We start from the raw sequence: 27,927 nt of genomic DNA on the forward strand, positions 1-27,927 counted from the left end.
AACTAGATGCGAATAAAATAAATAAATAAATCGAGTAAAAAGCTTCAGTTTTAATATTTGTTAATTTGGTTAAATTTATTCTCAGAACTTACCTGATGAGGCTTTGGCGGACATGTTCATTACATTGTTTCAGTATAATACCTTTCCAGATTTTCCTGAATCTTAACCCTGACACATTCTCTCCATACATTAACAGGAATTCAATAAAGGAAACAACTAATACTGAAACTAATAAACCGAAGTAAAAATATTTTTTACGTACTAAAAACTAAACTGAAACTAAAAAATTATAAAACGTCAAAAACTAGTTACTTTCCACTCTGGAAAGGAACTGAAACTAAACTGAGTAAAAAATAAATACATTTCAAAAAGTCAAAATGAAAGAAAAATAAAAACTGATTAAGGATCCTGACTTTTGTCATTAAACTGTGTGAACCGGAAGGGCAGCTCCCCCTGCGTGATTAATTATACTCTTTATTTCACTCATCTTGATGAACTGAAGGTAAACACATGTAAACTCTCCCGGGATCTGCGCTGCGGTGGGAAACCCCTCCGCGGGGTTAAAGGTACGGCGACTTGCGTCAGCTGATGCGTCGCGTAAACGAGTGAGCAGAACGGAGCGGATGGGGGCGCTGGAGGAGGCTGGTCCTCTCTCGGAGCTCCTGCTTGCAACTCTGAGCGGCTTCCTGCTCTCTCTCCCGACAAACGGCTCATTCTCATCGCTGATCACGTGCTTCGCTCTCCGGATCGGCTGCAGGAAGTTGGACTTGCTGCGTTTTTTCCCTCCTCGCTCGTCTTGACAGCCTTGTTTTCTCCTCCCCCTTTCTCCTGTTTTCCCTCTGGCTTCCATCTCTCTCTTCAGCCGGCCGTGAGAGAGAGACAAGAGCCGACAAGCTGGCTCCGTGAAGCCGCAGGAGCTGGCGGTGATCACCCCCCCTCCTTCTCACCCCGGACACAGAGAGCAGGTCATGGAGGCTCTGGCGGAGGAGAAGGGGCTCTGGGCGTCGGACGACTCGCAGCCCCTGCCTACTTTGAGCCCGGCCGTGCCACCCTACGTCACTTTGGGCCTGACGGTGGTCTACACCGTCTTTTACTCTATCCTCTTCATCTTCATCTACATCCAGCTCTGGCTGGTCCTGCGGTACCGACACAAGCGCTTCAGCTACCAGACCGTGTTCCTGTTTCTGTGCCTGCTGTGGTCGGCGCTGCGCACCGTGCTTTTCTCCTTCTACTTCAAGAACTTTGTCACGGCCAACACTCTGGGACCCTTTCCCTTCTGGCTGCTCTATTGCTTCCCCGTTTGCCTGCAGTTCTTCACGCTCTGCCTCATGAACCTGTACTTTGCGCAGGTGAGTTGCTCAGATGTTATTTTTCTTTTTCGTGTGCCAGCACAGTGTTTGATTAATGAGGGAAGTCTATGTCTGGGCTAAAAAAAATTGTGTCACACCCCAGCTGGTTTATAAACCAGTTAGTCCAACATCCAACTTGCAGTGTGATAATGAACTAGCAAACAAACTAAATGTGGGGCAAAGAGTAGATTTGAGTGGGATAATGTGGAAATGCTGAGAGCTGCTTTAAAACACTGATGTATGTGATTGTTCTGTGTATTCTACTGTCATGGATGGGAGGACGGGGAGAAAGGTGGACCACCTGGTCACTCTAGGTATAGCCTCCAGCCAGTCAAGGCAGATCGCTGCCCCTCTGTGAGCCTGATTCTGTTGGAGGTTTCTTCCTGTTAAAAGGGAGTTCTTCATTCCCACTGTCACCAGGTGCTTGCTCACAGAAGGTCATCTGATTGTTGGGGTTGTCATAGTACTATTGTTGGGACTTTACCTTCCACTCTAAAGCACCTTGAGGAGACTGTTGTTGTGATTTGGTGCTATATAAATAAAATTCATTTGCATTGAACAAGTTGGCCAGTTTAAACACATTTTGATAATATGGTAAATGACCTGTATTTATATAGCGCTTTACTAGTCCCTAAGCACCCCAAAGCGCTTTACACATCCAGTCATCCACCCATCACACACAGGTGATGGCAAGCTACATTGTAGCCTCAGCCACCCTGGGGCGCACTGACAGAGGCGAGGCTGCCGGACACTGGCGCCACCGGTCCCTCTGACCACCCCTTTCAACGGGTGAAATGTCTTGCCCAAGGACACAACGACCGAGACTGTCCAAGCTGGGCCTCGAACCGGCAACCTTCCGATTACAAGGCGAACTCCCAACTCTTGAGCCACAATTGCCCCCTATGGACCTAATATAGGTCCATAAACCTCATGTCATAATTTTCTTATGCCCACCCACTATGGCTGGATGGATGGCTCTATTTATTTTTTAATTTTTCAGGATTTTGAATTTTAGAGAGGCATTGTCAGGATACAGGCCATGACCCCGGGCTTGACATGCCACTGTAACGGTGATTCATATAGGAAGTAAGTCGTCCACTGAATATTACCTGTTGCTCTCAGTGCAACAGACTCCCATTCACATCAGGTGCAAAAGTGGGATGCAGTGAATCATTCCTTCAACTGCTTACATAATCCAGATACAAAATAATAGCTCCTCTGGCCTCTGCCTGAAGCCTATTTTTAGCGTAAATCCTATTGCGCTTGATGTGAGTCACAGTTGCGAACGAGAAGCGAGGCTCAAAGCTTCTGAGGCCCTGCGCTGTGTGACCATTGCATATCCGAAGTTCAGCTCTAAATCGTTTTACAGCCTGGAGGTTCCTGTTTAATCAGAGTGTCTTGTGCGTTTCGGAGAGCAAGAACAGAGAAGTGAAAGCAGTCTGACACAAGGCCATTGCTCATTTGAATGAAACTGTTTGTTTCCTTTTCACAGGTTATTTTTAAGGCAAAGTCCAAATATGCACCGGAGCTTTTGAAGTACAGGTAAGACCAGCTGGTGGACTTAAATAAAATAAAGAGTCTTATTCTTTTTAATAGTAATTTTTGGGGTTAATAAATCTTTGCCTGTTTTTGTTTCCTCACCACCAGGCTGCCACTGTATCTCACCTTCCTGTTCATCAGCCTGGTGTTTTTAGTTGTCAATCTGGTGTGCGCCCTGCTGGTGAGGATGTCCTCTGCAGAAGCCCACACCATCGTGCTGGTGAGGGTCGCGATCAACGACACGCTCTTCGTCCTGTGCGCCATCTCGCTGGCCTTGTGTCTTTACAAGATCGCCAAGATGTCGCTGGCCAACATTTACCTGGAGTCCAAGGTGAGATGTCCTGCAACTCAAAGTCAGGCAGGATTGGTGCGGTGTAGACTTCCTGAACACTGCCACTTACGACTGATTTAACAGCCGGTGCGTCACTAGCATCAAAAGGTATTGTGCACCCTTGTATGAAGAGTCACTTCTGCACATAATTTGTGCTTGCCACGTAGAGATAGTTCCCTAGCAACTGGGCGTCGTTCTTGTGCGTGACAAATTGTGCTGCGGTGCATACGAAAGCTTAAGGTTCGATACGGTGTGGACATGCTTCTTGTGTTCCAATCACACCTTAATTAAAGATACAGAAATTTCTCCTGTGCATGAAGGAGGTCTGTTTTCCAAGTTTTGAGCATGCTGATGCAAAAAACCCAGCAGCACAGTTTCATGAAACTTAGTGGAGTGGTGAGGCGTGGAAAGGGGAAGCACATAATATTTTTAGTGACGATCTAGAGCACTTTCTTTAAGCCATTTCTTGACGTCTCACCAGTTTGTCTTATTTTCAGCCTAACGTGAATTCACGAGTCATTCTATTTTGTTTTGGTTTTTTTAAACTGAAGGGGACATCAGTGTGCCAGGTGACGATTATAGGAGCCATCGTCATCCTTCTGTACGCATCCAGGGCCTGCTACAATCTGGTGGTGTTGGCACTCTCAAACAAGAGTATTAACTCCTTTGACTATGACTGGTACAACGTTTCAGACCAGGTGAATCACTGGGGGAGGGGGTCACGATGGTTCATGTTAAGTTTGAGTGCATTTGTCCGAAAATGTCATTTGGTTTCCTGTCTAACTGGATAAACTGGATAAGAGGAATGATTGCTCTCTATAGTAAATCGATACCTCACAAAGAGACTGTAGGAAGTGTGGAAACAAGGGGAAGCAGCTATGCTAGCTCAGACCGGCCCATCTAAAGCTTACTTTTTTGTTTCTTTGCTCTGCTGCAAATATGTAACAAAAAGTGGGTTTTAGTGCAAGTTCTAGAGAAATCAGTCTGTTTTCCAGCTCCTTTAAATATTTTATCTCTTATCTCTTAAAAGCCAATTAGCTGTGTTTTGACTGTTCAGACTAGCTGGTCAGAATTTAGCAAGACTTGCATGTGTCCCCTTTTTGCTCTCATGTTATTCTAAAATGCATGCGTCAATTTTTTTTCTTTCAGGCAGACCTACAGTCGACTCTGGGCGACACCGGCTACATCGTCTTCGGAGTGATCTTGTTCGTGTGGGAGCTGCTCCCCACATCTCTTGTCGTTTTCTTCTTCAGAGTTCGACAGCCTAAACTGGACAGGGTGAGCCAGCAGTTACCTTAAACCAGTCAGGAACCCTCCTTGAGATCACAGGTTTATAAGGAGGACAGTTACCTTTGAGTGTTTGCGCTGATGCCTTCTGTTTGTCTTGTACCGCAGAGCGGCACTGGGCTTCCTGGTCACATCTTCTCCTCTAGGGCCTATTTCTTTGACAACCCGCGGCGTTACGACAGTGACGATGACCTAGCGTGGAGCATAATGCCCCAAAACATCCAAGCCAGGTAAGCGTGCCACAACCTGTTCCCTGGAAACTGCTGCACAGGAAAAAAATGTTCATGAGATGCTTCAAGTGTTTTGATTTTTGACTTTCTAGTCTCGCCGCCGACAGTTATGAGTGGGGGAGCCAAAGCGGCGGCATCGGCGCCTACATCGGCGATGACAGTTGCAACTTCACTCCTCCAGAGGAGCTCAGCCACTACTGACAGAAGGCCATGATGACTTCCTCGGACCTGTGGCTTTGTTTTTGTTTTTTTAAATTGTAAAGTTTTGCACACTGACTGACCGACCAAGGCACACTGGGATCAAAGTGCCCTTCAGACTACAAACATCCAATTTTCTATTTTGTCTAAAGAACTAATAGACTTTTGTTGCCAGTATGTATACAGACCCAGTAAAGGGACGTGATTTTGCACACACTTTGTACAAAGCCTGATCTGCTTGTAAAGGTTTATATTGAATATTACTTAATATATATCCTGATCTCTGTAATATGTCCTGTATTTCTGTTTTATGTAACATCTATGAACAAGTTTCATTTTTTCCATACAGATTTGTTTCTATAGAGAAGATATTCATTTAGTTCATATTAAAAAACAAAAAAGAAAAATAATGTACAAATGAAGTTTAGTTTTAATATCACACCAGAATAGTTTCTATGTGGATCACGTACAGCTTTGGCAGCTACAGATTCTCATCTTTTTGTACAAAAAATGTGCAGAGACTGTGTGGAGACTTCTGTAGCACCTGGAGTCATCTATGACATTAACACATGAGGAGTATGTCTTTTCCTTTTAGGAATCTAGTAATTCTCAGTACATAAATGTCAGTGCCTTTGAGCTAGATAAGCACAAGAAACTAACGGTAAAGATACTTAACTTCAACAGTCTTGCTAGAAAGCAGAAAGAGATGGCTTTCCTCTCCAGCTTCTATTAATGAAACACTCAAAGGAGAACTCACAAGGGTTTGTGGTCACTTAGGAACAGAAAATCAAAAAAACAAGATTAGGTACTGATGACTAAACTCTCTTTAGAGAGTGATCCATTTTCTTTGAACACCTGACAACGAGGACTTGTCCTCTCTGCTATTGGAAGCGTGGAGGGTCATCTTCAAAGATCTGAAGCCTTCTCCAAAGACTAAAGAGTGAATAGAAACTGTGTCTGGCAGGTGATTTAAAAGAACCTCAACATTGTGTCAAATTGTCCTACAGTAAATGAGATTTCAGCGCAGCATCTGCAGATGACTAGAAAAAACTGGATAGCTGAGATAACCACATTGATGAAAACCAAATAGAGCTTGCTAGAAGAATAACCTCATTTCCCCCATGACAAGATGATGGCGCAGATGTTACAGTTTGTGGTTGCTTCACTGCCTCTGAAATTTGGCAGCGTGCAGTTGTGGGTTTCACAATGGAAAAAAAGCCAGTTACTACTATTCAAATCTAATCTATCTGTACTTAATGCGATGGAGCATTTTAATTTCTGTCCTTTTAAACTGCAACTCCAATATCACAAATTTTAGCTGTGTCACCTTTACTCATGGCAAATCTTCAAACCCTACATAACACAAATAGGTTTAGGTGAACCCATGACGACTGTTACATAATGATCATGCTCCGTGACTAATAACAGCTTCTGCAGCCCTGACACATTTTCCCATTGAGCTGTGATGAAAAGGAGAGCACTTCTGAGCACAGACACGTCAGCTCTTCTCTAGAACGTAACTGCGTAAAATAACTAAAAACCAAAAAGAGCACAAAGACAGCATATCAATTGTTGAAACTGAGAAATTTTTATTTTTATTTCCAAAAATAGATGCTCATTTCAATTTGAAGCCAGCAACGCATCTACGGACAAAAAACTTCCAAACAAACAAACAAACAAACAAAAAAAGATGCAGTACAGCAAGTTTCCTGCAGGGAGCAGCACAGATCTTTGTACTGTATATGGTGCAACCAGGACTGCACATAAAAACAGAGTCCTTGTCAAGGATACTGTCTAAGCATGTGTCTTGCAAACTTGATGTTGAGTCCGATAATTCATGTTAAGCCTGAATAATGTGAGGAAAAACTGCATAAGACTGTTTGACATCGGAAGATGACGATTTGCAATAAAACCAAATCTGAAAAGTGCTTTTAGCAACACAGTTCATGCCTTTTTTAAAAAAAGTTTTTTTTGGGGGGGGGGGGGGGGGGGGGGGGGGGGCTTGCACCTTGCTTAGAGAGTTCAAATACTGCTTAGTCCAGACATACTGGATTAAAACAAATTAGACACGCTTTAAAAATATTTGCTCATGCAGCGTGTGGAAGGTTGGTATGCGTAAATAAACTGACTCAGAAATCACGTTTCAGGTAGCCTTAAGATGCATTTCTGCGCATATTCACATTGCAACGCTGAAAATACAAATGATCAGTCAGCGCGAGTTCATGTATCCTCCATTAGCATCTACTGCGCTGCAGAAGAACTTAAACTAAGACGTTCTGACGGGAATCTGAATTTTAGATCATTTCTGAAATGACTGCAAACATAAGCACATACAGTAGCTTATTATAACAGCTGATTCATTGTGAAAAGCATAACACATGACAAATTTGCAGAACACTGTACCTTTAAAAAATAAACAGCAAAAAAAAAGAAAAAAAAGATGAAGACTTGCTCTGAGCTTAATACCTGTTCAAAGCAAATGGCTGAAAATGTCAGTTGTAACATAAGCTTCCTTCACCAGAGGTGAAAGAAAATAGAGCAAAAACAACATACTATCCCTTTCAGTACAATGTTATGACATTCAAGTTCCGCTGGGTCGCAGAGGTTGGCTGAAAATGAACAGAAATCACCAGATTTTTGTCTGTTTTTTTCTCTCTCCATAAGCACAGATCTTCCACCCACTCATACTAAAGTCTGCTGTATGGCAGTTAAAACACACACTCGCACGCTCACTATAGGCCACATTCTTAGGACAGAGCACTTAATGGCTGTTTGCAGGGGAACTGTGCATCCCACTAGCTGGGATCTGACGATTTGTTGAGATCAACTTTTACTCCTTTATCCCCCGCACCTGCACGCAAGGGAAACAAACACACAAGAGATGACGTAAGACATCACAAAGGGGTTGATACCCAGAAGCAAAGACTGTGCAGTTGATACGCTAAATCCTACCTGTTAAGTACTTTTCTTTAGCTCTGGCTCGCTCGTCTGCGTCAAAATACCACACAGTGATGGCATACCTGTGAAGATGGAACGGGAGCAGTGAGCCTCCCGTAAAAGAGAACGAGACTGTCTGAGCATGTGCAGCGGACACACTTAGACACTGACCTTGTGGCGTAAGCGGGCTGAACCTCGTGAGGGTTCCGTCTGTCCGACCAGAACAAAAGCAGACGGTCAAATTTTGGCTCTATGTCGGCAAACTGGGCCTTTCCCTCTGGGAAGATTCGAAGAAGGCCTCCATGTTCCTGGAAGAGCAGAACACGAATAAACAACCCCATTATGTATACAAATCAGGACAAAGCAATAGCAGGAAGGTAAAGCGAGACCGTAGGAAGCAAACATATGTGAAGCTTCTGCAGTGATCACATCTCTGGACTTAATCTTCATCGCTGACAGGTAACTATTCAGAGACAGGAGGCCCCCACAATAAACACATGTACTACTCATAAAACAGACACTTAAAAGCTTCTTAAGTTATCAACGTGGAACGATAGTGTCGAAGGAAAAGGGCTGTCCAACTCCAAGGGCAAGGAGGAAAGCTCAGGATAGGAAGCAGCAGCGGGGGACGGCTTTCCTGTGGAGGGATAGGAAGAATAACCCACAGGAAAACTGCTGTGGCTGGATAAAGGAGCTGGGGAGTGAAAAAGCAGATTGCTGCAAGCGTGCCGCTTAAACTCTCACACAGCTGATATGATAGCCCTCTCTTCACACGCAAACTGGCACAGTATAAAGGCTCACACCCTAATGTAATGCTATTCCCATGTACAGTGAATGAGGGGGAATGCCAATGGTGTGACCAAACTAAATAAAGCACAATAGCGACAAAGAAGATGAGAGAAATGGTTTTCCCCTGCAATTTGAGTCAACGAGCTCAGGGACCACTCATTTTAACAGCAGTTTAACTCCATGTATGTGATTTTAATTTAATTCTATCTATACAGCGCCAAACCACAGCAACAGTTGCTTCAACGCACTTTATATTCTAAGGTAAAGACCCTACAATAATGGAGAGAAAACCACAACAATCCGTCAACGTCCATGACACCCTAATTGGCGAAAGTGGGAAGGAAAATCTCCAGTTTAACAGGAAGTACTTTCAGAACCAGGCTCAGGGAGGGGCAGCCACCTGGCCTGACCATTATTATGCAGGCCTGCAGATGAGGTTGTATGGATTAACCCAACCAGGATTACCCTTTGCCTAAAGGGCACGACCTCCTGACCCACATGGAGCTGAACTGAACATGCTGAATGCAGCAAATGCTAGCATGGCTATAGACTCTTAGGCTATCCTCAAATACAGAATCAGGGTTGGAGTCCATCCTGTAGTTCAGCCAGTCAGTAAAGTCATGTAAGTAGAAAAAAAGCCCAAGACATGATTGGAATTAATATTCAATAGTTAGCTGTGCTCTGGATCACCAGTGCAACTCTTTATTATTGATTACAGCTAATTACATCAACAGATTGCCACAAACTATTGTCCTTATGCTCAATAGTTCAGATCTGGCATTTGGAATTATTTTGGTTTTCATGTGACGTATGACCCTGAAGGTAAGCGCGTCATGGACTAAAGTAAAACAGTATGTTGGATGTGCCACGCAATGCTCAATTACATGGGTGGGAACTAGTATGTTAACGCACTTAGCTCATTAATGTGTTGGCCGTCTAGCCCCACGCACGGAGATTTGCCGTGTTGTGGCGTTAACGTCATTTCAACGAGATTAACGTTGACAGCACTAGTGGGAACACAACGAATATGACTACACGGTTACACCGACATCATCCTAGTGCAAAGACAAGTGGAAGCAGACAAAAACAACAAGCATGCATGCTACAAACTTTACCCGAGTCATTTAGACAGCCGTTAGCACATGATTCTCCTTATGGGGACCTGATATGTTTAATATTGTGGCGAGCTCAGACAAGGTGGAGACGGAGGTGTCGTTTGGTCTTGCTTCCCGTGAGCTAGCCAAGGAGCACAGCCGTTTATTGACATCTGCAGAAAAACACTGCCGCTAGCTAACTGCTCAGCGCGACAACCGCACAGCAACAACAACAACAACACACAGAGCGCCCTCTGACCCCGGAAGGACACACCGTCGCAGCGAGAGGGCGTCACCCGTCACTATGGCAACATAAACAAAACTGTACAAACAGAACCCCGAACAGCCCTGACCCGCTACATAGTCCCCACCTAAGGGGTCAGTCGTCCCCGACGACCCCATTACCCCACACAAAGTCCTGCAAATGTCCGGGTGCCTTCTTTTGGCGCACCGGTCGGTCACGACCGGCGGGGGAAAGTCACTCGGGTCAGAACATGGAGTGCCACCATCATCCCACTTCTGACACCAATGTGGCGAGCTCAGACAACGAGGAGACGGAGGTGTCGTTTGGTCTTGCTTCCCGTGAGCTAGCCAGGGAGCACAGCCGTTTATTGACATCTGCAGAAGAACACTGCCGCTAGATAACTGCTCAGCGCGGCAACCGCACAGCAACAACAACACCACACGGGGCGCCCTCTGACCCCGGAAGGACACACCGTCGCAGCGAGAGGGCGTCACCCGTCACTATGGCAACATAAACAAAATATAACTGTACAAACAGAACCCCGAACAGCCCTGACCCGCTACAATCCGGTTGTTCAGTGATGACGCGACGAATCCTACTTCCGGGTCTAAAGTAGTCTGCGTTTAATATGGCTTTTGTGTTGTTAACATGTTTAATGTTATGTATTTTCTTCTATTTGATCTCAAAAAGCTCCTAAAACAGTCAGTGATCCCTGTTGACCTCCCTCGGCTTTTATTACCACTAATCGTTTATTTAAGCTCAGTTTTTAAAACCGTAGGATGTAACTACAGCCCAGCCCATGCAGCAGTATATGAATGACTAACCTGGTATTATGGATGGATTATCTCAGTTGTTCTCCTGGCTGAAGTTTGGTCCTTTTACAGCATCCTGCCATGCGATTACATTTGTTCCTGACCACCGAGAACACTCACGTTAACTTTTATCGAGTGGAAAAAAAGTTAGCTTGTTTATAGGGCTTTGGAGCGTGATGTCACGGGGGTGGGCGTGGAAAGGATTTTGGCCCGATCCGCCATTTTGGGGGTCTAGCGCAAGTGAAAAGGGAGCACACACAACAGCCACGGTTCGTATTTGCTGTGTGGTCGGCTGCAATGTTCGATCGCACGACCGGCAAGAGAATAAGGTTGAAAATGGTTTATCTTTTCATTCTTTCCCAACCCGGAAGCAGCTCGTGTATCGATGTTAGCAAACGAAGGCGTCCAGCCTGGATAGCAGCTGTGAGACGAGCTGACGTGCAGTTCTCTTCCATCTCCAAATATCTGTTGGTGCTCCAGACATTTTCATTCCGGTAAGTTCTAAATATGTTCATATCACTCTTTATAGCCTATTAGTTTCATTTTCGATGCGCTCTGAGGTCATAGCAAATTGGAACAAACATCCTACTGAGTGATTTTGCAGAACTACCTTCTATTTATAGAGTTGCTAATTATTTGGCATTATTGCAGCAAACCAGCCTATGAAATGGATGAAACATCGTGACTGAGTTCCAGCGCTACACAAGGGACCTGCTTCAAACATACCACCATGCCAATCAAATTACTTCTTCCATGTGAGGGTGAAGAGGTGACCCTCCTGGATAAGATGGTGAAGGTTTGCTGCGTTTAGTGAACAGTGTGGTAGTAAAACCAGGGAAAAATGAAACCTGCTCCTGTTAAATATTCTTAAGTCTTGTGCTGTTATTTTTTCAAAAGATACAGTAAATAAAGTAACGTTAGTAGTGGGTGATATCATGTAAACACTCATGATTTGGTGTAAACATTTTGTCATTTGTAAACTGTAAATGATATGGATTTTACACTGTTACTGATGTGATGCTCTATAAAGTGGTTTTAATAAAAAAAAAAGGCAAAATTATTTTGTTTCTTTATTCAACTTTTGAACAGTGGGACTCAGTCAGTACATATTCAGTAAATGCAAATTATTTACACAGCAGTGCACTACAGGCATAAATCTAGACCCCTAGATAAAACATTATGGGTCATTCCCACAACCCACAGCTTTACCGTGTTCCAGCAAAGTATCCAATAGCAGTGACAACTCCTCCACAGTAGCAGGTGGGATTTCTTTTTTGAGGACGGCTCCTTTTACCTGTCACTACAGATGGTCTGTTTATGTTTTGATCAAGAGCCTTTTTTTGGGCAGCTGAAGAGGAGAAGTCTATCTTATGGCCAACCTCAGGCTGTATCTTGGTCACATTACCCAGCAAAACCCAGTATGCAGGTTCATCTGTAACAGTCCTTGTGCCACGGATCAACACTGTTTTGTCTACTTTAGACAGAAGAGCAGCGACGTGGGTGCAGGTCTCTGCGACTCCGGCCTTACAGCTGCAGTGGGCGACTTCAACCTTCCCTGTGATGCTCACAGTGACCCATGGCTGCAATGCTGGTTCATTCAGTCTTTGAGAGAGCAGCACCTGAAACACACACAGACAAAGTTCATTTAAAGACAAGAACTATGAGCCAAGGCCGACGTAAATGTGTTTTATCTACTTTATCATAAATGTAACAAAGTGTTTAGAAAGTTAGCACATACATGTAATTATGCATTTCTTTATGTGTCCATCTATAGAACGCTGCAGGTTATAGTGTAAATCTGTCTGTTCTCTGTCAGAAACCTGCCTGCAGAAAATGAACCTAAAGCATGTAATGCAAGGATGTCATCACTTTAGAGATGGAGAAAGCATAAAGTGACAATTATGAATCACTTAATATGATAAGGAGATTCTGCAGGTCATTAATCAATGTATAAAATTAAAATAAAATGTATTTTTAGTGACACAGGATACAAATATGGAAGCAAGATGTGTAATTAGGAATATTTATAATAAACATTAATAAATCATTGCAATTTCTTTAACCATAAAGAATAACAATCCTTCAGGACAATGTCACATCAATGCACTGAACTCACTATGTTATCCCTCTAACAGCCTCCACATGTTCTCACTGTAATTTCCCCTCATGAATGAATTTATGCTGCACTAATGTGAATGTTTGCAGGGAAATCAAACGCATTTCACACGCAGTACTCGAGCTGACTTACCTTTGTTTGAATGACGACTTTTACGCGCTGATTCCACAGATAAGGTATGAAATATGTCAGGCTACGTCAATAGCGGTTGGTCTTCAGGGTTTCTACTCCACGGCCGTATTTCATACGGGCCCACATTTCCAATGCACGCTATTTTCTGCAAGTACCGCCGCTTCGCCTCTGGACGCAATCGGTCTCTATACAGTCCATTCTCGTTTGAGCTGCTTTTAAGCATCTTGTAATCATTGTTCCAACACAGTGTGTTTGATTTGATTCGTAGACCCCGAAAATGGTGCCGCGCTCCCACAATGCATTGCGGCGTGACGTCAACTCCAAAGCCCTATATTATGCTAGCATAGCTGTGTCGCTAGCGGTCACGTAGCACATCATTATATACCAGCTAGCCCAACTTCAGTAACCCTACAAACGTCACTGCTGTTTAGTTTTCTGTCTTCATTTATGCTGGAAGTGATAACAGAGCTGTACGTTTGAATTTGTTTCCAAAACCCCGCAGTCAGGACATGCTATATTGTATTTAGATAGAAGCTAGCGAGCTAACTCCCTGCTAACTTCTAACTCAGTTAAATGTCATAAATTCCGTTTTCATGGATGCCTGGATGTTAAACTCAATTGTTACACCTGGTAGAGCAGAACGCTGATCATTTTACTAAAGATGAAAGACTTTAGACAGTTTTTCAACTCTCATTAATGCCACAGTGATCGTTTGATATATGGACTTGCAGCGGAGTTTAGACCCAGACACGGCTAGTGACGTCAGACTGAACAACCGGATATGCTGCTGAGAATATAGCCCAGAAGAAGCGTATAGTATAGCTTTTATTTTGGAAAGAGCCATTTCTCTGTAATAAACTCTCTTTTCCAAAGATGAGTGATTCCTCAATCAGATACAGGGCTCGCAAAATCGCTAGCCCGACGTCCCGGGGCTAGCGATCTTTCCAGTCGGGCTATTGTAGGAAGGGAAAATATATGTCAATGCTTTTGCATTCTTTCAGAAATGTAGCTGGGTAATTATGTCATTGGCATCGATGAGCCACTGTCAATGTGACATATTGAAATCGCGTTTGAATTTGCGCTTGTTTTTTGCTTTCACTTTGCAATCGCGCGAACTGTGTATAGAGAGCGACAGCACTGATTGGTGAGTGATGATAATTTGTGCACCAATTCCTCTGACATCGTCTTATCAATCGTTAGCTTACTATGCAAACATGACAAGTGAAATCTCCCGCAGCAAGCTTAAACATATGAGAGGTTGATCGCGCAGGGAATCGCTGACCGTTATGTGTATGTGTCAGGGTGAAGATTATGGGTGAAAGTTATGACAAATCAGACTATAAGGCAAAAAGAAAGTGCAGCTTTATGGTTTCATGGACAAAAGAATTTCTGTGGCTGCAATATGACGAGCTATATAACCAGGGCTGCACATAAGTGGTCCGCAGGTGCGCATCCGCTGTAAAAAAAAAAAAACAAAAACAAAAAAAAAACGGGCACAAGATAAGAAGTTGCAACGCGTGTTTGCATACATAAGATTTTCTGGAGGAGGACAGACATTTGTTTAGAACTCTTAAAGATGTCGAAGAAGCTCCTTTAAGCAATTACTGTGATGTTCCTCCACCTCCAAACAAATGTCAGAAGGAGTCCGAACCACAAAAGAAGCACGTATTCTCGGAAAAGTGGTTGCAGGAGGTGAGCTGGCTTCAAACAAATGATGAACGCACAGAGATGTGGTGCGGAATGTGCCGTGAAAATCCCACTCTAGCGGACAAAAACAGTGCTTTTTATATGGACGCAAACGCGCGTTGCAACTTCTTATCTGGTGCGCGTCTTTTATTTTGACAGCGAATGCCGACATGCGGACCACTTATGTGCACCCGTGTAAATAACATGATGTTCTGCCAGGTGTGTTGTTGGTTTTCTCTCGATTTCTGAGTCGACAAGCGCCTTTGTTACTGGGACCAGTCATTTTAAGAAAGGCCCCCATTAGAACCCATGAGAAATGCAAGAAACGCATTATTGCTCAGTCTGCAATATCTTTCCCAGAACAAACACCAATTGCAAATAACATACTAAAAATAAACCTGAAAAATCTGTTTAGAACAGCGTACTATGTTGCAAAGAGTGAACTACCACTGGCAAAATGTAGCAGTCTTTGCAAACTTCAAAAAGCAAATGGCCTAGATCTTGGTTCCACTTGTCTCTTACCCGTGACTTCAGCGGAAATTTCAAATTCAGGATCTGACACAGATGGATTCATGTCCTACACAGTTCTTACAAGTTCATAGAAATTTCTGTTCAATTAGAACCAAGTATTTGAGTTGATGATTGCAATTTTTATACAATGTTGTAATTTGTTTTTCAACAATTTTTTGATTAATGTTTTGTTTCCTTTACAATATTAAACTTTAATGTATAATATTGTAAAGGAAACAAAACAGGAAACAAAACATCAATCAAAAAATTGCTCTCTTTTTTATTCGGGCTACTTAAATTTATTTTGGGCAACCAAAAACTGAAGAGTCCCTGCCCGAAGGGCTACCAGGGATTTTGAAATTTTGAGAGCCCTGAGATATATTTATTTTTTTAATTACTTTTGTTTCAGCAACATTAAATTTAAAAACTGTACTTTTGAGTTAAAATATATATTTATAATTTTAATAAATGACAAATTAAAAAAGGTATGAACATTTTTTTGTATCGAAAAAATATCGAACCGTGACACCAAAGTATCGAACCATATATAACGCCATGGCCAAGTGGCCGGCATAGTGTACAGGAACATCTGTGCCGAGTATAACCTGGAAGTCCCGAGGTCAAAATGGGAGATGCCCTCAAGGGTGGTGGAGAATGACCGAGCTAAGATCCTGTGGGACTTCCAGATACAGACGGACAAAATGGTGGTGGCTAACCAACCGGACATAGTGGTGGTAGACAAACAGAAGAAGACGGCCGTAGTGATCGATGTAGCGGTTCCGAATGACAGCAATATCAGGAAGAAGGAACACGAGAAGCTGGAGAAATACCAAGGGCTCAGAGAAGAGCTCGAGAGGATGTGGAGGGTGAAGGTAACGGTGGTCCCCGTGGTAATCGGAGCACTAGGTGCGGTGACTCCCAAGCTAGACGAGTGGCTCCAGCAGATCCCGGGAACAACATCGGAGATCTCTGTCCAGAAGAGCGCAGTCCTGGGAACAGCTAAGATACTGCGCAGGACCCTCAAGCTCCCAGGCCTCTGGTAGAGGACCCGAGCTTGAAGGATAAACCGCCCGCAGGGGCGTGCTGGGTGGTACTTTTGTTTCAGCAACATTAAATTTAAAAACTGTACTTTTGAGTTAAAATATATATTTATAATTTTAATAAATGACAAATTAAAAAACCATGAACATTTTTTTGTATCGAAAAAATATCGAACCATAACACTAAAGTATCGAACCAAACCGTGAATTTTGTGTATTGTTGCAACCCTAATAAATATATTATAAATATACACACACACACACACACACACACACACACACACACACACATGCAGCTTGAGTCACACACTGGGGTGGACTGTACAGATTGCTTTAACAGACGGCTGAGCTTTAAATTATTTCAAAGTCAGCGATCACATTACCAGAATTTTCTCAGTATTAATAGTCTGTTAACTTTCTTCATAAAAGGAAGCGTCCCATCAATGACAGAGTTATGAAATTACTAATACTGAGATTGCTGATGAGACACTTTTTTTTTTTGAGTAGGTGCTGGAAACTGTGGTAGGGACGTGATGTTTTTACACCCTGTCCAAGTTAAACAAATAAAATCTCACCAAACCTGACAGCACCTTGCACTGATACCAGTATGAATGTTTATCATTTAAAATAACATTTACTGTAAATCAGGGCTCATAACTTTAGCTTTAGTATTGGTGATGGTGGCGGTGATTACTGCAACATGCTCACAGGAATGATAGGAGTGGCGACTACAAGCGTGGGTGTTAACGCACGCAGGACCGGTCCTCGCCACTCACCCACTGTAGGCTGGAGGAAGATAAAATCCCCTGGAACCCTGAGTAAAATAATTATACTAGAAAAAGCATGTATGGACACTTCATACTTCTTACTAATTTACAGCATATTAACTTTTAAAAAATAGCAGCTAGTCTTGCAAAATATAAATACTTCATACAGCTGCGATACAGCTGCATGGGAGGTGGGAGTTTTACTAATGTGGAAGAATTTCACCCAAAGTATCACAACATTGAAAAATATGCCTTTAGTAATGGCAGAATTGCATATTGCTCATTGCTGACTGGAAAAAAACCCAGCACTGTAGCCAGACTGACACCACCAATGATCACATGACTCTTCATATCTTTAAAAATAAAATGGTGACCATTTTGAACATCACATCTTTCTCACAGCTGTATCATTAAAGTCTGTCTAGGTCAGGATTTATCACAGAAACGGCAAATGCCACCAACAATCTTGTCACAATCTCAGACTACTGTACTCATCTCTATACTTGTCCTACTAGATAAACTGACACAGCACAGGTTTTTAACATAATAATTCAAGTTCCCCATGTTTTTATGTCTGAGATGATTCTTTCCTGTATGTAGCCATGGAGTTCCACAGGGTTCTGTGTTAGGGATAGATACTTTCTACCTTAAACGTGCTTCCTTAGGGAATGTTACAAAGAAAGTGCATAAATCTCTATTTCCATGCAGATGAGACTCAAACACACAACCAGAACACACACATCAGTTGGTTAAACTACAAAAACATCTGAAGGCACAACGAATTCGATGACCTGTAATTTTCTTTTTCTAAAGCCAACTAAGTATATTGGCCAAAAACCTCAGGGAAACACAGTCTTAACATGTGTATTCGGTGATGTTACCTTGGCCTTTATTGCTACTACGAGAAATCTCGGGAGTCATTTTTGACAAGAATATATTCTTTGTCTCATACGTAACAGTCTCGACGACTGTGCAGCATTGTCAACAAAACGGAACATCCTGTCACAAGACAGTGAAAAAAAACTGTTGGTGCATTGTTACTTCCTAATTGAACTTTTATATTTTCATGTTTTTAGGATGTCTGCATGCCTCTCTCTCTGAAAAGCCTTTAATTCACCTTCCCATAAAAAAAACAAAAACAAAAACACAGTACTGAGAGCAACCAGAACAAAAAGAACACATTTTCTCATAAAAGCTTCCCTTCATAAGCTCCCTTTAAATCGAGAAACGGTATTAAAACTCTTCTCAGTGCATACAAAGCTGCATCGCATTTTTAAGGCCTGGCATTTTCACATTATTCCAATAGAGTACACAATTGTCAGAGTGCAGACTTGTGGTTCAGAGAGTTTCCAAAAATAAAACTGGAGGCAGAACCTTTGGCCATCACGTTCCTCTACTGTGGAACCAGCCCAGCTCGTCTATATTTTAAAGATTAGGCCCCTTTACTTTCCATTTTAACAAATCTTACAACACATGAATTTAACCTTATTATTGTTCGTAAGGCTCCTTGTTTCTCAGTGATCATATTTTGTCGTTTTGCTTTCCTCTCAACTCACCTTGGCAGACACTAAAATGCTGAGGTTTCTGAAAGGCAGCTTTTCCTTTCCCTACAGTCGCAAAGTACTTTAGCTTGATGTTTAAAGTGACTCCAAAAGGAGGGAAAAATATATGGGTTGTAGGTTAAACCTTTAAGCATACTTTGCACTTCGTATATGCAGTAAAGCGGCTGAGTCATTTCCTTTCTCTTACATTTGCTTGCCTGTGTGGTAAATGAGTGTATAATATTAAATCAACATTTTATTTACTGCATTGCAGATAGATGGACATCTACATGTTAAAGTCTCAAAGTGATTTTATACAGAAGGCGTGGCGGCTGAAGAGACATAAATTTGGGGGGTAAATAACTGGAACAACTGAACCTGAACATTCCAAAGCCATGTCACTCTCTCATAGTGAGGCCCCGGTATCCAGGCAACCACATTCTATAAGCCTACTAATAGCCAATCAGAGGCCAGATTGTAATTATTCAAATGTCCAACAGGAATCTAGCACATGGCTTGCTGTAACAACTAAAGCATGCGCATAAAAAAAGCAGTACAACCTACCTCATGACTGATATACGCATTAACAGGAAAAGATTTACTATATAGATAAGAAAACAGGCAATTCTGCGGAGGAAGTGCTCAGAGAACAGATAATACAATGTAAATGGTGCAAGTCAGATTCAGGAGACTGCTGCTTTGAATAAGGTGTAGTGACATCTGATAAACTAAAAAAAAAAAAAGAAGTACCTACTGTTATCACAAATCAAAGTAAATCATCCTGACCATCACAGAAACTGCATTAATGCAGATGAACAACAGCAACATGTTAAAACAACCAGGAATCCCTTTGAGGGTCTGAGGGTTGTATGTGGAGACCTGTGATGAATAAGGCAGCAGCTGAAAGCAGTACATAAGTGACCAGCAAAAGGGTCGATCACAGTATCAGTATTTGCAATTAAATGTAAAAGTACTGTTAACTCGGCTGTGTATTTTGTCTCCTCTCACATTCCACTCACCTCACTGCTCGCTCAGTGATAGATGTTTAGAAAGAAATCACAGCGAGAACACAGACTCATGCATGACCTGCCGCAAACTCGCATCTCAAAGCAGCACAGAGTTTCCTGTAATTATGTCATTTTCATATACAGGTCTGGAGGTCAACTATGTAAGGAAGTGTGGACGTCAGCCTCTTGTTTACTCATGTGACTTGTAATGCTAGCAGATATAGCCGCACATCCGGTATACCAGTCCTAATTTCATGCATAATATGATCTTTTCAAATATCGCTATATCGGTGAAGAGACAACGCTCAACACGGTTTTCCCCAGAGATTATACATAATATATTATATGCATTTTAGAGCATATTGGGAGGGGAACTGTATGATCTCTGCACCCTCTTTATAACAAAAAAACAAAAAAAAACAAAACTATATTAGATTGACAAATAATAATTCACGATTATTTTATTAACAGGTGTTTTATATGACAATGGATTATAACAATTAACACCACAATCATTTAAAAAGTAAGCCAAAATGTGGCAATACAGTGAACTGAAACTTTTACTATATGTACAAATTGGACACAGCTTCCAGTTCTGAACAAGTACAGCCAATGACAAGTGCCTTGCACAAAGACTTTCAGTTGTAGGAAAATGATTGCTTTGCTCTTCGACCTCAATAAACACTTTGTGAATGACTTTGAGGTCAGTCGCTAGTTTCAGGTCACAGTGACAGTAAGATGCAGTTCAATTAGTAACTTATGTTCCTCACTACAGTCAGAATGGAAGATAAAGCAGGGAATGCAGTGTCCCTTGATTTCACTGTCAGACCCGCCATTTATTCCTGACTGTTTGAAAAAGTAGTGAAAATGCTGTTTGAGGCTTCAACCCAGGACTTCACTATGCAACAGGTTATGGTATGGTGGATAGGACCATCTTTTATATACAGTCTATGTTGAAAACTGCCTCTAGAGCCCTTTTCAAATGTATATATTTTTTTAAAGATAGCCCAAGAGTAGATTTTTTTATTTTATTTAATCATTTAAAGAAAAAACCCTCTATGTTTATTTAGTTTTTATTATGACAGTAAAACGCTTTTTATTCTGCACAATCCTGACAGATAAACAACTTACTGTGAAAATATATAAAAGGCCTGCTTCTGTAAAAAGACTAAAAAACACTGCGATACAAATACAGGTCATACTGCCCCAGCACTGGTGTCATGTCACCGTCTCCTCAAAGAAACATGAAAGTGATCCACTTTACAGTTGCTGCCTTCTGTTATGGAAACTTGGAACCTGTCTAGAAGGTATGCTCCCCAACTGCTTATCTAAGGACAAATACGTCAAACTCTTGAAGCACATTGCAGTTAAATGCATATTGCCAAGAGGATCTACTTACACTTGCATGCACAACTTTAGGCTTTACTGAAACGTCTGGAAGGAAAAATGATCCAGTTAAATGAATAAAAAATGCCTTGTGATGGCAAAGGTCATAGAAGAACAGCTAGACTGGGTTGAACTGACAGAACGAGTAACTCAAATAACCACCCATTACATCACACATCTGTTACATCACACTGAACACGCAACACGTCAGCCTTAAAGCAGATGAGCTCCAGCAGCAGATTCAAAGAGGGGGTGTAATGGTGTGGGAGGCAGTTTCATGTCACACCCTTTTGTCCCCTTTAATACCAGCTGAGCTTCATTTAAATGTCATGACCTACCTGAATATTTTTTGACCATGCCCTTCACTCTGTGACCAGTGTACCCATCTCCTGATGTTGATGTCATATTGAGCTGGGCCATATCATACTATTCACGGTAATACCGGTATAATGGGCAACGATAAGAAAACGAAATATCACGATAGAATATGGGTAAAACGCACATGCGCAGTGCCTTTGTTTTCATACGCACATGGCGGAAAAAGCATGGCGACGACGCAGAATGAGAAGGACGAAAGCGGATCGTTGAATGAAACGGATGAACCAGAATTGGTTTGTAAAAATGCTGCAACTTCAGTGATGTGGAACTGGTTTAGCTTTCGTCCGTCAGACACACACCAAAGCACTATTTTTGGTAGAGCATGCTAGAGGGCCGTCGTTATTACCATGTTTTTTGGAAAATACGGCACACTTAAAACCAATCCTTTGATTTTTCTGAAAATCGACAGTACCCCTTATAATCCCATGGGCCTTATGTATGAATTCTGGTTGTGTTTACTGACCTTTATGTGGTACACGGCGTTAGCAAATCAGTCAAATGTTTTAGTACGACTTTGCTAAGCTACGAACCCGCACCGCTTGATGGATTGTCGGAGTATTACGGCTATTGTAGGCAGGAGCCTCGCGGAGTGATACGTACTGCGCTTCAACATAATATTATTATTATTATTATTATTGTGTGTGTATAACCTCTTTTTAAGTTTTGTGGATATTATACATGGTTATGCTGAGGATATGTTGGCCAATTTCCACTGGAAATGCCTTTTGGTTAAATTGTCAGCAAGGAATTTGCATTTGCACTGTTAAATTTTTATATAACTTTAATGCACATAAAAAACAGCTGCTTGTTTAAGTGAAAATACATTGATGGTTTTTTGTTTGCACTAATAAAGTTGTGGAGTTGAAAATAATTTGTCTAGTGTCAATTATATCGTCAGTTATATCGTTATCACAAATTTTCAAATGTATATCATGATAAATATTTTTGGTCATATGCTCTAATGTCATATATATTATATAATCTCAGACTGGTTTCTTGTAAGTAACACTGAATTCCCTGTCCCCAAATGGCCTCTACAGTCAGCAACTGAACAGAGCAGCTTTGATATGTGGTGGATGAGGAGGATCAAACCATGAAAGAGCTCTCCGCAAATCTGCAGTAAGTACATGACGTTATCTTGTTGATATGCACAAAAATCTCAAGACAACATTTCTAAGACCTTCAATGAAATAGGCAATTGTAAAGGTGAAAGGCAGTTCAACTTACTAGCAGGACATCTAAAAATAAAGTTAGGATAATACTGAATTCCTGTGGATATATTTTAAGTACTGTATGACACAAAGTTCAATTAATTTGACCACTATATGAAAATTCCTGTAATAAAACAACAACAACAAAGAAACGTGGAAGGTAGTATGGGGTGTTTTTCCTTCTCTGCATTTTAATGGGAAATATGAAAAAGGGAGAGTGGCCACACAGCATTTACCTACACGTAACCACTATCATGAACTCTGTACGGGTGTGGTGTATGGAATAAAGCAGGGTGGAGGGTGACAACAGTGCCACACACACACACACACCACAACTGCACTGACTGGTCAAATGCTTGTGGCAGGAAGTCAGAAGTTATGAAGACCTGACACACAAACACATGACAGATGACTTTGTTTTGATGATTATTTTACAAATAATTTCAAATAGAGCCCGACCAATACAGGAGTCATTGAAATTAAAACAAAAAATATAATGTAAAATAACTCAAAACGATGGGGTTGCTTTCTTAAAATCAACCTTCCAGTATTGCTCAAACTCGTTAAAGATCTGCGGCAGACCAATAACGGCCGGGTATCGGTAGGGCTCTAATTTCAAATCACTCTTGAATCAAATGGTGATAACAAGAAGGTTCTCTACACATCACTACCATACCTTGGCATTCCAATCTCTATTAAGGTAATATATGCATGTGACACACCGTCCATCGCCGTTAGGGTTATCCACATGGCGCACATATCCTGTCCCGTTTCCGGGGTAACATGCCACCATTGCCTGAAGAGAGGAACATGAAAAAAAAACCCTGATTAGTAAAAACAGATATGCAGTGACAACAGCAGAAATGTAGGCATTCAGTCTCTACAGCTCATGTGTCAAACAAAAGCTGTACTGCAAGGACAAGAAAGAAGGGAGGAACGGGAGCAAAGGAGCTTGAACTGCATTTGCTGGCTCGTGATGTGGAAGCAGCAGAAAGCCTCGCCGCAGTCTGACTGTAGCACTGCCTCACCTGCACCAGGACTGACACAAGGCACAAGCTGCCTAAAACACAGCTGCCTCGTTATAAACTTTAAACTGGCAAGGAAAATAAACCGGAGATATCATGCTGCAACTTCCCCTCGTCTCTTCCTGCTCTACTAAGACTTGCATGATCTGCTTGGGTGTTGGCAGTGAACCTCCACGAGCTCTTGTAAACTTCTCGGTGTAAACATCGAGGGAGCACGCCCGCTCCTTCGAATGCCCTTCAGGAATAAGACGCACACAAGCGGTGATTTGCACACCACCCCGAGGACTGTGATACAGAAAAATGTGTTTTCTTTAACAGTAGAGATTTCTCAGACATCTCAGAGCTTTTGCACTGGAAATTACAGCTGACACTTGAACACCAAACAGCGTGTGTTTTCTTTTCAGATGAGTGGTGAACGTGCACACAGGGTGGAATAAGCCCTCATGCTAAGCAGTGTCTAAGCAGCGATATGACAGACAAAGGCAAGTTCATCCACATTCTTTCAAGAACTTGCATCAACATAAACCATAGCAACATTATTATAAACACTCAGTGTAGACTAAACTTCTTCCTCGGGGTTTCTACCCTGTAAAATATTATAGAGCATCTATGCTAGCACATTTAGAAGTTAAAGCTACCCTTTCAACAAAGAAAAGACTGAAGGTGCTGGGATTCAAAATGAACATCCGGGAGTTGAACAGGTACATTTACAAGCACAAATTTCATGATTATTTCACTGCACCACAGAAAAATTGTAAATCTTTGCGTGCAAAGCCTTTTAACGCCATAGTGAGAGCATTAAAATAAAATGACATCAGACCCACGTCGGCATCTTCTTACTCTACATGTCTGATCACAGTTACTTGCGTCAGTCCACATTGTGTTCACATGTTTTGTGTGATGCAGGTTACCGCTGGAATGCACATTATCAGGGCCTTTAAAGCTGAAAAACAACAAAAAATCTGACATAAAGATGGGGGAGGTAGCTCTGGCTGCATGGATTTTATCTTTTTTTTTTTTTAAATATAAATGGGGTGGGTTTAACAAGAACAGGTGCTGGGTTGGGGGATGGGGGGGGGGTACGAACTGACAAAGCGCTTCCTGTAAGTAAGTCGCAATCCAGTATGTTTTCTTTCTTTGTGTGAGTCTGTGTGTGGCAGAGAAAGAGGTAGAGGGGCACAGACAGAGAAAGCATAGGGGTGGGGCTGGAGAAGAAGACAAGAGTGAACTGAGTGAACTTTGACTCTTGGCCTCCCTCCAGAGGCTGCAGTATTTTAATGGTTGTGCTACGTGCAGATCGTGAGGAGGGCTGGCTGATCCTCGGCAATGTCACCCCTCCCACCCTCAACTGCTGGGCTTGCGCTGCAAGGCTGGAGATGGGTAAACAGCGGCTGCTAGGAGATGTGTGTGTGTGTGTGTGTGTGTGTGTGTGTGTGTGTGTGTGTGTGTGTTTGTGCGTCTGCTGAGCCGAGGTGCAAGAGCCTAGGCGCTCTGCAAAACTCCCGACGCGGCATTTTAGCTTACAATTCCCTCAAATAGACAGCTGTAGAAACGTTCTAATGCTTCATCAGATCCAGGAAAGCTTGACATCAGCACATGCTATATAACAAATGCAAGAGCGGTTTGTGATTATTCTTGTTACAAAAAAAACATGACATGCATAACAGCTAAACCTATATGGATTGCTGGTCTATACAAAAACAAAAATCCTAAGAGAATAAGATGTTTTAGCTAAAACATTTACAAAAATGCAAAATCCAGACAGCCTCGGCGTGTTAGAATCTGTATTAAAATAATAACAACTATATAAATAATAATAATAATAATAATAGTTGGGAAGGGAAAAAAAAAATCATATTTCCCACAATAAAAAACATGTCCTACTAAACTCAGGTAGCCCATAATTCCATTCCCTTTGTCTAACAGAGTTACTGCTGATATAGTGGGGACAGGAGTAAATGTTTTCAAATGAAAGCTATTTTTAACACACTTGTTTCCTCACTCTCTTCACCCCTAACCTCTATACCTATTTGAGCTTCCCTTCCTTTAGCCACTTATTCTTCCGCATTCCTCCGCGGCCCTCATTAGGAGGCTGACCTTACTCTTGGTGTTGTTTGTTTACATTCCATAGGCATGGCTTCTGAAGCCGATGGGCATTCACAGGCAGAGAGCGAGAGGAGGTCACAGAAGAAAGCTCAGAGGCTGTCGCTGAGGCCACAGGAAAGGAAGGCTTCATTTCACAGATGGATATTAAAAGAGCATGAAAATAATTGACATTACAAACACGCACAACCTGCAACTAGTACCAAACCATGCACTTCCTTGATTGAAAAAACCAAAACAAAAAACAGCAGTCAATTAAATAAATGGGTCTTTGATAATGGCCGAGAACATAACAAATAAAGCCTGGTACTCAAACACTGCTGCTGCAGCACATGCTTTCAAATGTTGCATAATAAAAGCTAATAATTGAAGGGTTACTTATCTGGTACTTTTAGACTGGAAACTAGCATTATGAATTTTTCCAGACTAGTGTGTGTGTGTGTGTGTGTATATATATATTAGGGGTGCAACAATACACAAAATTCACGGTTCGGTTCGATACTTTGGTGTCACAGTTCGACATTTTTTCGATACAAAAAAAAATGTTCATGCCTTTTTAATTTGTCATTTATTAAATTTTCACGGCACATTCCGCACCACATCTCTGTGCGTTCATCATTTGTTTGAAGCCAGCTCACCTCCTGCAACTACTTTTCCGAGAATACGTGCTTCTTTTGTGGTTTGGACTCCTTCTGACATTTGTTTGGAGGTGGAGGAACATCACAGTAATTGCTTAAAGGAGCTTGCTTCTTCGACATCTTTAAGAGTTCTAAACAAATGTCTGTCCTCCTCCTGAAAATCTTATGTACGCAAACAGGCGTTGCAACTTCTTATCTTGTGCCCGTTTTTTATTTTGACAGCGAATGCGCACCTGCGGACCACTTATGTGCAGCCCCGGATATACAGCTCGTCATACTGCAGCCACAGAAATTCGTTTGTCCATGAAACCATAAAGCTGCACTTTCTTTTTGCCTTATCGTCTGATTTGTCATAACTTTTCCGTTTTGTGGTAAGCTTTTCTTTGGCTGTCACTTCTTCACCCTGACCTGTCTTATTTGGCTCAGCAGAACTAAAATATTGTGGCGAGCTCAGACAAGGAGGAGACGAAGTGTCGTTTGGTCTTGCTTCCCGTGAGCTAGCCAGGGAGCACAGCCGTTTATTGACATCTGCAGAAGAACACTGCCGCTAGCTAACTGCTCAGCGCGGCAACAGCACAGCAACAACAACAACAACACACAGGGCGCCCTCTGACCCCGGAAGGACACACCGTCGCAGTGAGAGGGCGTCACCCGTCACTATGGCAACATAAACAAAACATAACTGTACAAACAGAACCCCGAACAGCCCTGACCCGCTACATAGCCCCCACCTAAGGGGTCAGTCGTCCCCGACGACCCCATTACCCCACACAAAGTCCTGCAAATGTCCAGGTGCCTTCTTTTGGCGCACCGGCCGGTCACGACCGGCGGGGGAAAAGTCACTCGGGTCAGAACATGGGGTGCCACCATCATCCCACTTCTGACACCAATGTGGCGAGCTCAGACAACGAGGAGACGGAGGTGTCGTTTGGTCTTGCTTCCCGTGAGCTAGCCAGGGAGCACAGCCGTTTATTGACATCTGCAGAAGAACACTGCCGCTAGCTAACTGCTCAGCGCGGCAACCGCACAGCAACAACAACACACAGGGCGCCCTCTGACCCCGGAAGGACACACCGTCGCAGTGAGAGGGCGTCACCCGTCACTATGGCAACATAAACAAAACATAACTGTACAAACAGAACCCCGAACAGCCCTGACCCGCTACAATATGTATCCTGCTGCTTTTACACACACACACATAACGCTCAGCGATTCTCTGCACATGTTTGAGCTTGCTGCGGGAGATTTCACTTATCATGTTTGCATAGTAAGCTAACGATGTCAGAGGAATTGGTGCGCAAATTATCATCACTCACCAATCAGTGCTGTCGCTCTCTATACACAGTTCGCGCGATTGCAAAGTGAAAGCAAAAAACAAGCGCAAATTCAAACGCGATTTCAATATGTCACATATTGACAGTGGCTCACCGATGCCAATGACATAATTACCCAGCTACATTTCCGAAAGAATGCAAAAGCATTGACATATATTTTTCCTTCCTATGATAGGCCGACGGGCAGGGCAGAGATAGATTTTGGTAGCCCGACTGGAAAAAATCGCTAGCCCCAGGACGTAG

The 27,927-nt window shown here is 42.4% G+C and overlaps 2 protein-coding genes across 4 annotated transcripts in view; one reads left to right on the top strand and one right to left on the bottom strand.

The window, feature by feature from the left end:
* Positions 1-581: 581 nt before the first annotated feature.
* Positions 582-5,344, top strand: gpr137ba (G protein-coupled receptor 137Ba). Its single transcript, XM_085428616.1, has 7 exons — positions 582-1,349; positions 2,842-2,891; positions 2,997-3,219; positions 3,771-3,917; positions 4,369-4,497; positions 4,615-4,736; positions 4,829-5,344. The coding sequence occupies exons 1-7, from the start codon at positions 969-971 to the stop codon at positions 4,935-4,937; spliced, it is 1,161 nt and encodes a 386-aa protein (XP_085284742.1). The 5' UTR covers positions 582-968; the 3' UTR covers positions 4,938-5,344.
* Positions 5,345-6,501: 1,157 nt separating this feature from the next.
* The window catches only part of egln1a (egl-9 family hypoxia-inducible factor 1a), a 41,464-nt gene continuing 20,038 nt past the window's right edge, over positions 6,502-27,927 (bottom strand). Inside the window, exons 2-5 of one of the 3 annotated variants that reach the window (XM_085428610.1) lie at positions 23,261-23,380; positions 8,043-8,179; positions 7,887-7,954; positions 6,502-7,785 (exon numbers count right to left, since the gene is read on the bottom strand). In XM_085428610.1, the coding sequence (XP_085284736.1) occupies positions 7,730-7,785; positions 7,887-7,954; positions 8,043-8,179; positions 23,261-23,380 (381 nt within the window). In that variant the 3' untranslated portion in view covers positions 6,502-7,729. Of the gene's footprint in view, positions 7,786-7,886; positions 7,955-8,042; positions 8,180-9,775; positions 12,430-23,260; positions 23,381-27,927 lie in introns of those variants that run through there. The other 2 variants (XM_085428611.1, XR_014914376.1) reach the window with 2 other exon arrangements.

The sequence above is a fragment of the Rhamphochromis longiceps genome, linkage group LG13 (assembly GCF_057381845.1).
Source record: "Rhamphochromis longiceps isolate RC_006_pf linkage group LG13, R_longiceps_female_GT1.1, whole genome shotgun sequence".
In the NCBI taxonomy this organism is placed as follows: domain Eukaryota; kingdom Metazoa; phylum Chordata; class Actinopteri; order Cichliformes; family Cichlidae; genus Rhamphochromis; species Rhamphochromis longiceps.